Raw genomic sequence first — 12,457 nt, 5'->3', positions numbered from 1 at the left:
TGATATTGGGGAATGCTGTGCATATGCGGTGGCAGGGGTGTTGGGGGAGGTCCTCAAAAAACGTGACTGCCTGTTAGCCTGTGAGTTGAACGCAGAAGGTGACTCACTCACTCCCTTCTCTTGCCTCTTCTGCTCCCGGAAGAGACTCCAAGGACACAGCCTTGAGATAGTGATGTGGTTGGTGTTGAGAATACCTCTACAGTATACTTGACTAAGCCCATGGTAGACCTCTTTATAAACTTAAGACATGGCAGGCAAGTGTGGAGATCCAATGAGGCTGCCCAAGACAATCACTTGTATGTAAGTTCCCTTTGCTGTTAAAACTGCTGCCCACCAATGGAGAGGCCCGCTTCTTTCTTCCATCTCTCCCTGCCCCCTCCCCTTGCATTCAGTGTCAGATTTCACTCAAGAAGCTCCCGAGAGGGTTGTGAACCAAGGGGGGACTGGGCAGCATATGGAAAATCTCCCTACCTTCTACTCCATGTTGCTGCAGATTGAAAACTGCTCTAAAAATAAAGTCTATTTTTAAAAAGAATACAGGCCAGTTATTTTATAAAAGGTCTTTCACTGGTGTTTCTCTGATGTTTCCTCAGGATTAGAAACATACTAAGTGCTTTTGACTTGAACACCACAGAAGCAATATTGTCACATGGAAGGAACACAATGTCTGCCTTTATCAGCGATGTGAATTTTGATTACTTTGCTAGGGTTGCGTCCATTTTTCCACTTCATTTTTTTTTTTAAGTAATAAGTGGTTTTGGTAAGATACAGCAGCTAGCAGAAAGCAGAAATAACCTATCCAATAAACAGAAGAGTAGATTTTTTTTCAAGTATGTGCTCATAGAAGAATATTTTACAGCAGAAAAATATGAAGGAATCAGAGTTACACCATTCAATTTAAACAATCTCTAACAAACAAATGCTAAGTGATTCCATTTGTCTAGAATTTAAAAATACGCTGACGTACCCAAAATATTCTTTAGGAATGCAAAGAATATAGTCTGGTTCATACAAACACACAGAGAAAGGAACCGTAAACCAAGCCTTTGGAAAGTGGTTTCCTGTAAGGTGGAAGGAAGGGCATGGAATTGGGAGAGAGTCCCATGGGGATGAGGGGATGGGAATGACTATGAGGATGCCCACTGTGTTGTTTTTTTATGCCACATACTTTTTAAGATATTATTTTATAGTTACTTGTTATTTGAAAAAAAAAAAATGTGAACTATCCCTTCTGAATGGAGAGAAAGAGGCTGTGGAGAGAGCTGAGCTGGGAGTGGAGTTTGCCCGGTCCCTTGGGGGCTGCCTCCCATTAAGTCCAATGGATGCTGTGACCTCTGCTGAAACATTGTTTGGTCCTGGTTGGTCACCATTGAGGAGTCATTTCTTGTTACCCTTGCCTAATCCCCTCCAAGTCCGGCAGCTCTATGCCACTTCCAGACCACTCTGCTTTGACAGTGGGGTTTGGAAAATCTTTGGGAGCCACTTGGATCCCAAGGCTACTCCCACATATTGCAAGCCAACCCACCAGGCCCAAAGAAGGTAAGTCTACGGGAGGAGCCACGAAGGGTATGAAAGACTGAAAAAAGGCCACCTGGGGCTTGAGTATGAAGAGTGAGGGGAAGGGAGTGTGGAACAGTAAAGGTTCAGTGCCTTTGAGAAGCGAGATTGTGTGTGGGCAGGTGGAGGGAACAGTTGCTTCCCATAATAATTCAACACAACTTGTAGAAGGAAATGAAACTGGACAGTTTTGTGTGGCTGACCACAGCTTATGGGGCTGTTCAGCCTCAGCAGACCTATGTCTAACAGTGTCTCCTCATTAAGAGCCAATGTTCCCCCATGTGACTTTAATGACAAATTCTCTTTTGTATCACGAATTTATTCATTCTTTCAAAGCACCATTCAGCATCTACTCTATAGCAGGTCCTGCCCTTGGTGCTGGAATGCAAAGTTGAATCATATATACATCCTTGACAATGAAGAACTTCAAGTTGAGTAGAGATAAGACATCTATTGTTTTTTATTTGTTACATAAACCTATAGTGAACTGTTGCATGCTAGGTACCTATTAGAGAAACGATTATCAACTTTTCCCTCAGAGAACTCAAAGGCTGGAGAAGACAGAGAAGTAAGCCTTCAATGACCCTCCCATTAGAGCTGGAGTGGAGATATGGACAGAGTGCTGTGTGGGCTCTGAAGAGGGCCGGGTAACCATCTTAAACTGTTCTGGCTGCTATAACAAAAAAAATGCCACAGAATGGGTAGCTTATAAACACAGGAATTTATTTCTCACAGTTCTGGGAGCTGAGAAGTTCAACATTAAGGTGCTAGCAGATTCGGTTCTGGTGAGAGCCCACTTTCTGGTTCGTGGATGGCCAGCGGCTCACTGTGTCCTCACATGGTGCAAGGGACCAGGGAGCTCTCTGAAGTCTCTTCTGTAAGGGCATGAATCACATTCATGAGAGCTCTGTTCTCGTGATCTAATCATGCAAATGACCAGAGAGTCTCCACCTGCTAATACCATCACATGATGGAATATCTTCCAACACAGGACTTTGGGGGTGGGGACACCGACATTCAGTCTATGGCACTAATCTAGTCTACAGCAGGCAGCCCAGGGCTCAGGAGACTGGTGGTTGGTGAATCTCTGGTGTCACTTAGATGGGTTTGATAACAGCAGTTATAATAGATCGTGATCACATTACCGCTGATATTCTCTGACCTAGGAGTTACAAATGAAATATCTCATGGGGATGTTCAGTTATATCAAAAGTGAAGTGAACCAGATGGATGGAGATTGTTGCCTACTAGAGGGGCCAGGCCTGCCTAAAGAATGTCCCAATGCCGGGCACCTGGGTGACTCAGTCGGTTAAGCATCTGCCTTTGGCTCGGGTCATGATCCCAGAGTCCTGGGATTGAGCCCCGCATCAGGCTCCCTGCTCAGTGGAGAACCTGCTTCTCTCTCTCCCTCTGCGTGCCACTCTTCCTACTTGTGCGCTCTCTCTCTCTGTCAAATAAATAAATAAAATCTAAAAAAAAAAAAAAGTTCCAATGCATATCTCTGACTACCGTTACCCTGAAGGGGCCCAAGGATCTGGTGTCATGAGACCTTCTGATCTTTGAAGAGAAACTGGAAATCCAGATTACACAAATTCTCCTGATTAAAGGTTGACAGCTCTAGCAATAATACAAAATGTAAGACACTTTATAGACCAGCCATTTTGGCCATTGCTGGTTGCAACCTTTAATTGAGCTAGCAAATGACTCTGATCTTTCAGAGAAATGAGCCACAGCCACAGATCAGAGACGGTGGGCTGACTCCACCGTCCCCTGAAGAAGAAACAACAGGCTTAGAGCAAACAGGAGAGGGAAAGAAACACCCCGAAAAGTGCAGCTGAGACATCATGGGGAAGCAGATGCTGTTGACAGTAAGGCGACAGAAAGAAGATGGGAGAATGGAGTGTCTAAAACAAAGTCATCAAAATAAATTAAATTAAATTAAATTAAATTAAACAAAGTCATCAATTTTTCCCCCTGAAGTCAGGTCTCACTTGGGACATTTTGTTTTTAGACATCTCAAACTCCCAAAAGGAGGATAAGGGACATGGGGACATGGGAGAAGGGGATGTGGGGACAAGGATATCCTAACACTTATGACTGCCATATAGCATGATCCGGTTCCTGATACACAGTTGCTGACTTTTATTGGAACTGTGGACAAACTGTTGGCCAATTATTTCACAATTTTATCTTTTTATTGTTTCATAACCGTACCCATCAGTTGGTTGCACAATCCAGCCCCAGGATACAAGTCTCAGGACTTTTTATGTCAGAAAACTCAAAGACATGGGAAAGATAAGGATTTGCTGCAAATTAGAACTATCTACATCTGTAGGCTGGAGACTTTATTTTTCTATTTTTTAAATAACTTTGTATTTTGACATAGAATTCCTGGATGCCCTATACCTAATTCATCAATAGTTAACATTTTGCCTTATTTGTTCCATAATTTGCTATTTGCTCTCTCATCATGGACATGTAAATGTATACATTATGTATAACATATAATTATATATATAAATAGATACACATTATTATTACCATTTGAGAGTAAGTTATGTATCTTTACCCCTAAATGTTTCAGTGTATTTCCTAAGAACATAGCCATTATCAAAATTAGGTATTTTAATATTGAAAGTACCATTATCAAAATTAGGAATTTTAAATATTGATATAATATTATTATTTTAATCCATAGTCTATATTCAACTTTGGTTAATATTCAACTTTGGTCCCAATAATGTCTTGTTTAGTGCTCCCCCACCCCCCGCCTTGGTCCGAGATCATGCATTGTACTTAGGTGTCATGTCTTTTCAGTGGAGGCTTTGTTTTTTCCTTGCCTTTAGCACATATCATTTAAAACTCCTAAAAGCTATTCCAAATTACAAGTATTATATTTTTTATTTTTATTTTTTTCAAGATTTTATTTATTTATTTGACAAAGACAGAAAGAGCACAAGCAGGGGGAGCTGCAGACAGAGGGAGAAGAAGGCTCCCTGCTAAGCAGGGGGCCTGATGCAGGGCTGGATCCCAGGATCCTGAGATCATGACCTGAGCCAAAGGCAGACACTTAATTGACTGAGCCACACAGGTACCCCCCAAATTACAAGAATTTTAATAGAATTTTCTAAGTACTAGAAAAGTAGGGGCGTCTGGGTGGCTCAGTGGGTTAAAGCCTCTGCCTTCGGCTCAGGTCATGATCCCCGGGTCCTGGGATCAAGCCCCGCATTGGGCAATCTGTTCAGCAGGGAGCCTGCTTCCCCCTCACCCCCTGCCTGCCTCTCCACCTACTTGTGATCTCTGTCTGTCAAATAAATAAAATCTTTTAATAAATAAATAAATAAATAAATACTAGAAAAGTGAAGTTTGTTAAATTTTTATGCTGAAATACAGGTCAGAACTGAAATAGAGGCTTGAAATTTGCTGAATAGCAAAGCTTTGTTAAGACCATAAGGGGAACTAGATTGGTCAAAGGGGTTGAGATTGATTCTCTTGTGCACGAAGCCCTGTTAACATAGAAAAACAGGGTTTTCATCGTTTTACCTGGCCACACATCCCTCCTTCATTGTTCTCAGGCTACAGATGAGGCCTCTGTACTTCTCAAACTACCTTTGGTGAAGGATCAGTTTTCTGTGGCTATCAGTACTTTTCCCCATGTTTCAAGTATTGATCCTGACATAAAAATCCAATAAAAATAAATAAGAAAGGACATAAAATAGTCTTACAAAATTCACATCTTCTTTTTTCATTATTTGATTCACCTGACAAAGTTCCTCAAGGTTTCTAAAGACGTACTTTGAATTTCTGAACGTACTTCATGCCACTGGTACTTGGACCACACTGAGAGCTCTGGTCTATATTAGAGCATGCACTATATTTCTTTTTTATTTTTATTTTTTAAAAGATTTTATTTATTTATTGGACAGACAGAGATCACAAGTAGGCAGAGAGGCAGGAAGAGAGAGAGAGGAAGGGAAGCAGGCTCCCCGCTGAGCAGAGAGCCCAATGTGGGGCTCGATCCCAGGACCCTGGGATCATGACCTGAGCCGAAGGCAGAGGCTTTAACCCACTGAGCCACCCAGGTGCCCCTATATTTCTTTTTTAAAGATTTTATGTATTTATTTGTGAGAGAGAGTGAGCACAAACAAGGGGAGAAGCAGAATCCCTGCTAAGCAGGGAGCCCGATGTGGGACTCAGGATCCCAGGAGTCCGACTCAGGACTCCATCCCAGGACCCTGGGATCATGACCTGAGCCAAAGGCAGAGGCTTAACTGACTGAGCCACCCAGGTGTCCCTAGCATGTACTGTATTTAATTGTGTATGTGAACATCTTTCCCACTGGAGACGAGTCCCTATCTACAGGGCAACAGCCTTCTCGTGGTCATTTCATATCCTCCACAACCTGGAGCAGGAGGCTTTATACCCCAGCAAACACTATGTGCACACTTGGACAGGAACTGAAAAATAAAGTATAGGCAGAAGCCTGTCTTTGTTAAAATAACTCATGCTCTAACGTCAGCCAGTATGACTTTTTAGAGCCTCCATTTCCTTCTAGCTCTGCAGTGAGTCATTTAACTCGTCTGTGCCTCAGTTTTCTCTTCCGTGAAATGTGGATAATAGTATGCAACTTGGATTATGAGGCAGAAATGTAACGCTGCTGACAAAGCATTCAGCTCAACTACAAAACAAAGGCAAGTTCTCAAATCTCAGAGACAAACTACAATCCATACGCTTCGGGCAAGTTTTTATGGTAAAGTGCCAGATAAAAAATATTTTAGGTTTTGTGGGCCTTAAGGTCTGTGTTTCAATGACTCCTCTCTGCCAGTATGCAAAAGCAGTTACACACAAAGCGCGGAGGATAGGAAGTGGCTGTGTTCGAATACAATTTTATTTGTGGACACTGACATTAGAATCTCATGTTGTTTTTGAATGTCACAAAATACCATTCTTCTTTTGATTTTTTTCCTCCAACTATTTGAACATATAAACTTAATTCTGAACAAACAGGCCATACAACAATAGGCAGCAGGCCAGATCTGGGTGGCTGGTCTTTGTCAATCCCTGGGCCTCAGTTCAGTTAAGAATGCCTGCTGTGCATTATCACTTTGGGTCTATAGCTGGGAAAGTGGGAAAAACTTGATCTGCCATGTGCTAAGGATTTAAAAAAATTTTAAACTTCATTTTGCAATAACTCAGACTTAGAAAAAAGTTGAAAAAAAAAAACAGTACAAAGAATTCTTTGTTGAGTCCCCAAATGTCAACACTTTACTGTATTTGTTTTATTGTTTTGCATGTACGTAAATACTCATTTTTTCCCTGAACTGTCTGAGAGTTGTAAAGGTGATGCCCTTTTGTTTCCTAAAAACGAAGACACTCTCTTATGTAACCATAGTGCGAGTATCCAAATCAATGTTAATACAAAGTATTATTTAATCTTCAGACTTTGTACCCTTATCAAACTCAAGAAATTAACTTACAGGCCTAATTCTGACTCCATCGACTGTCCTACTAACGTTCTGTATGTGCCAAATGTCTTGCAGTCATCACCTCTGCTAACTTCCCCAACTACCCAGTGAGTTTGATATTATTTTACAAATGAAGTAAAATGATTTACCAATTTACCAATGAAGGAACTAAAGGCTTGGAGAAGTTAACTAAGGTACTCACAGTCACACAGATATTAAGTGGCATAGCTGGAATTTTAATTCAGGTGTGTCCACTTCCAAAGCCCTTGCTTTTCCGTACCGGTTGAGGGTTGCAGAGTTTGAAAAGGACTTCACCAAACAAGGGGAAGCAGTTGGTGTTTCAGGCATGAGAAGAACCTGAGAAGGGAGAGCCAGCGACTATTTCTCAGTTTCTCAAGGAAATGCCCAGTGGGAAAAGAGAAAGGTATGAACAAATGGAACTTCAGCTATTTTGTTACATAATAGAAAAGGTTTTTGACATTTTTTAAAGTAAAATGTAACTTTAAAAAAATTTTTTTTTTTAATTTATTTATTTGTTAGAGAGAGAACGAGCGAGCACAGGCAGACAGAGTGGTAGGCAGAGGCAGAGGGAGAAGCAGGCTCCCCGCTGAGCAAGGAGCCCGATGTGGGACTCGATTCCAGGACGCTGGGATCATGACCTGAGCCGAAGGCAGCTGCTTAACCAACTGAGCCACCCAGGCGTCCCTAAAATGTAACTTTTTAACTTATTTTAAAAATACAGAAAGTGACACAAAATACATGACTTAATGAGTTATGTATTTGGAGAAAACCCTTGTAACCACCAGTTCAAGAAACAAAACGCTCTTGCCTCCCAACGCCCCAAAGCTGCCGTGCATGGGCTGAATCCCAATCTCAGCTCCCCACCCATAAGTAACCACTATTTTTGACTTTTTTTTTAAAGACTTTATTTATTTATTTGACAGAGATCACAAGTAGGCAGGCAGGCAGAGAGAGAGGAGGAAGCAGGCTCCCTGCTGAGCAGAGAGTCCCATGTGGGACTCGATCCCAGGACCCTGGGATCATGACCTGAACCGAAAGCAGAGGCTTTAACCCACTGAGCCACCCAGGTTCCCTATTTTTGACTTTTATAGTCATTTCTCCCAGCATTTAAAGACCAAATTGAGGTTTTTTTTTTTTTTTTTTTTTTTTTTTTTTTTTAAGGATCCACACGTTGTACAAAATAGTGTTAAAGGAAAAATTATTCTGACACTTGTTAAAATGGTAAGGAAGACTTCCTTCAGGATGTTGTAATGGAGGGGGCAACTGGATGGCTCAGTGTGAAGCGTCTGGGTTTGGCTCAGGTCATGATCTCAGGGTCCTGGGATCCGGGATGGAGCCATGTGTCAGGCTCCCTGCTCAGGGGGGAATCTGCTTCTCCCTCTGCCCCTCGAACGCACATGCTCTCTTTCTCATAAATAAATAAAACCTTAAAAAAAAAAAAGAAAATATGTAATAGGGGAGAGAGATAGGTTTCTTTTCTTTTCTTTTTTTTTTTTTTTAGGTTTCAATTTTAAGTAGAGAAAAGACAAGGACAGCTGGGGATTTACTCAGCAGAGTAAGGGGGTTGTGGATAGAAAATTACAACAGAAAATTCTTGCTAAGGGCAGGTCAAGGACTTAGAAGTCAAAGTTAGGGGATGAGGAACTTGATCCAGTGTCAAGAGTCGAGGAATTTTCCCTAAACTGACTTAGCAGGATTCTTTGCTAAGACCAGACAATGCAGACCAGGCAAGGACAGGAAGAGCCTAACTAAAGTTTAGCTCAGAAGGGAATCTGTTAATAGCATAATTTAACCTTACATTTTATTTTTCAAAATAAGGAATTAACAAAATAAAATATTTAAAAGAAATGAATTTTGTGCTCTCAGTTATAACTAATAAAGCTGGAAAAATTAAATATATGTATATATTTAAAAGTTATATATATATATATATATATATATATATATACACATATATATAGAAAGCAAAATAGAACTAACTTATGATCCAGCAACTGCACTCTTGGGTATGTACGTACGTACTCAAGAATACAAGAACAGTGATTCAAAGGGATACATGTACCCTTATGTTTGTACAGCATTATTTACAATCCAAGATGTGGAAACAGCCCAAGTGTCCATCAATTGATAAAGAAGAGGTCATATATATATATATATATATGATGTGTATATATATATATGGCTGAATAATATTCATATATATGTATATATACACATATATACATATACATATATGTATATATACATATATATGTATATATACATCATATATATGAATATTATTCAGCCATAATAAAGAATGAAATCTTGCCATTTGCAATGACATGGATGAAGCTAGAGAGTATAATGATAAGCAAAATATGTCAGTCAGAGAAAGACAAATATATAATTTCACTCCTGTGGAATTTATTAAACAAAACAAGCAAAGGGGGAAAAAAAAACCCAAGAGAGACAAAGCAAGAAACAGACTCTTAACTATAGAGAACAATCTGACAGTTACCAGAGGGGAGAAGGTGGGGATTAGGAGCTCACTTGTAGGGATGAGCCCAGGGTGATGTATGAAGTGCTGAATCACTATACTACACACCCAAACTAACATAACACTATGTTAACTAACTGGAATTTAAGTAAAAACTTTAAATAGGTAAATAAACTGGAAAAAAAAAAAACCCAACCAGAAGTGATTTCCCTCTGAAACTCAGTTTCCATTAGACCTGAGACCCTTACAAGTGTCAGTGAAGGGAAGTGGGATTTTCAGAGCTCCTGGGGAACCAGCCAGGCAGCCAGGAAAGGATTCTGTTAACTGAGGCTGCAGAGACTTTTTCTTTCCAAGTGTAAAAAGATATAATACTATTTCACACCCATTTGACAGGTTCCCTGCATTGCAAGGATGCTGGTGTTGCTTCTCTTACCTCTCAAAACCCAACCACGAAGCAGAAATTCTGCAAACTTGGGTACTTTGCGGGTTGGTATTCAAAACTGATTTTGTCACAGCTGAACCATACCTCTAAAACTATCAGTAACCTAGCACAATGGTTCTCACATTTTAGCACGCACTGGAATAACCCGGAACATTTGTAAAAATGCAGATTTCTGGATCCCATTCCGAGAGTTTCTGATTGAGACTTTCTGGGTGATGCCCTGGAACTTTCATTTCTGACAAGTACCGGGTATACAGTTGGTTCCAGGGGCCACACTGCGGAGCCCTGGATTAGTTTTGCGGACAGCCAGGGACGCAGGGCTAGCATTCTATCTCCTCCACTTAGGTGTACCTGGTCTCAACTTCCCCTTCTGGGCCCTCAAGGAAGCAGGGGAGCCAAAACGACCCTTGTTAAAGTCCAACCCCGGGGCGCGTTATCAAGCTGCTGACAGTCAGGCCTTCTGACTGCCTGTCCAAAGGGTCGCGCCGCGAGGCAGCTGCAAGCAAATTCCAGATAACGCTATCCGGGAGTCACGCGACCGCCCGCGGCCCCCCGGCTCGCCCAGGCCCCTCCCCGCCCCCGCCCGCGGCCCTGAGGTCGCCGGGCGGAGCGAGGGGCGGAACAGCCGTGCGGCTGGCGGCAGGGCCGGTAAGGGGCGGTGCCAGGCCACGGGTCCTCAGTCAAGTGACGCGGAGCGGCTGGCCCGCGCGCCGACTGCGGAGCGGAGAGGCCGGAGGATGGGCTTGTGGGGGGTGCTTCGCATTCTCTCTCTACTGCTGCTGCCGCTGCTGCCGGGTTCCGCGTGCGGCCTGCGCGTAAGTCCACGAGACCCCGCGCGGGGGTGCACTGAGAGGGGGCAGGCTGGCGAGCCGGGCTGGGGCTGCGGCCGCCCTCCGGGGTCCTGCAGGGCGTGGGCCTGGGACCCCGGCCTGTGCCCGGGCAGGTGGGCCGCTGGAGGAGCGCAGGCAGTGGACCGGCCCTCCCGTCGGGGGCGGGCCGGGCGGGGCGCGCGTCCTTCCCGGTAAGCTCTGTCGGTCGCGTGCTCAGCCCCGGTCGCCCCTTCCGCTTGGACCCACTTCCCGGTTGGTGCAAGACGGGGTGAGAGAAGGTGCGCCCAAACCTTTCCAGCTTTGCAGTTTTCCGGGAGGGGGATTCCAAGGAGCGCGCGGCATTGGAGGGCGCCTTGGGCTGTGGCTTGAGGCGCCCTCCCTTGCCCAGTTCGGGTGCTGCGGAGCGCTCCGGAAGGAGAAAAATGGGGTCAGGAGAGGCCCCGGCGATGGGAATGTTGGGTTGATTTCCTTCGAGGGGTTCTCCTTTCAAACAGCTCGTCCCTTTCCCGCCACTCCCTGCTGCTGCCCACTTTTTTTGGCTTGAATTTTCCCGATCTTCAGTGTTTGGCGGTGCAGGCCAGGGGTGGGCAAGAGATAGGCTGCAGGTGGCAGCCAGCGTTGCTGGAGGTCCGGCCGAACAAGTGGGTGAGGTGGGGGCCGGGGGGCAGTGCAGGATCGGCAGGAGGATAGCCTCAAATAGAGCTAAAGCATGGGCCGGAGGGGCCTCCATACCGCTGCCTAGGGAGGTCAGCATCACAGCCGCGGAAAGATTGGGGGGCGGGGGGAGGGCCGGGCAGGTAATTGAAATGGGCACCTGGCCCTCCGCACGTTTAGCGAACTAACTGTGGCTCCCCCCAAAGTTTAGGTGGGCTGCTTGATGCTAGGGCGTGTTTTCAATAGAAGGAGAGGAAATTTGGGCCCATTTACTTGTAAATTGCATCTCTTGATGAAAAGCTTTCGGTAAGTGCTTAGGCAGAGAAGTCATACATTAATTTAAAATCAAGGTTGGAAATCTTAAGTAGTTGAAAAACAGTTGCTGAAAATAGTTTAATTTGGGGTTCTAGGGAAAGGTCACCTTAAATTGAGTGCTAACTTCTGTCTGCCTACGTCTCTGGGTTCCCTGCTCGTGTGTGTGTGCGCGCGCGCGTATGTGTAGGTAGGAGCCCTGAGTGAGAGCTACCCAGCGCTGAGAACCACTGGCCAGGGTGGAGCCAGGGTGGAGTTGGGGAACCATTGCAGGGAACAGTGGCAGAGAAAATGGGGGGGGGGGTGGCAGTGTGGGAGGAGAGAGATCAGGGTTTAGGGTTGAGGAGCTGGTGGAAAGGGCAGCCCCCTGGGGAACGTTGTGCCCCATCGTCCTGCAGGGGGGTGCCCAGAGCCTACACAGGGAGCCCGGCTTCACCCCAGGAATTCTTATGTCAGGTGTGTAGGTGTCCTTCCTGGCCTGCAGCTTCAGAAAGATACCAGCAAACTAGCTTTCCATGATTTCCTTGTTTAGTCGTATGTAGAACTGCGGTTCTCAGACTTTAACTGTCCTAGAAATTAAAATAGAAACTTTAAAAATATTTATTAACTTATTTAAGAAATAATAAATCATTACATGTTAACAAACTATATCTTTTGAAAAATAACAGTATTTCTCCCCAAACTTGAGCGGGAGGAG

General features: G+C 44.0%; 1 protein-coding gene across 2 annotated transcripts in view; it reads left to right on the top strand.

Moving 5' to 3' along the window:
• Positions 1-10,627: 10,627 nt before the first annotated feature.
• The window catches only part of GLB1 (galactosidase beta 1), a 79,650-nt gene continuing 77,820 nt past the window's right edge, over positions 10,628-12,457 (top strand). For both annotated transcript variants that reach the window (XM_080812054.1, XM_080812055.1), the window contains exon 1: positions 10,628-10,779. In XM_080812054.1, the coding sequence (XP_080668180.1) occupies positions 10,702-10,779 (78 nt within the window). In that variant the 5' untranslated portion in view covers positions 10,628-10,701. The remainder of the gene's footprint in view (positions 10,780-12,457) is intronic.

Source organism: Martes martes (genome assembly GCF_963455335.1).
Source record: "Martes martes genome assembly, chromosome: 1".
Classification (NCBI taxonomy): Eukaryota; Metazoa; Chordata; class Mammalia; order Carnivora; family Mustelidae; genus Martes; species Martes martes.
Note: the sequence above shows the minus strand (reverse complement) of the source record. Positions and strands in the feature narration are given on the sequence as shown.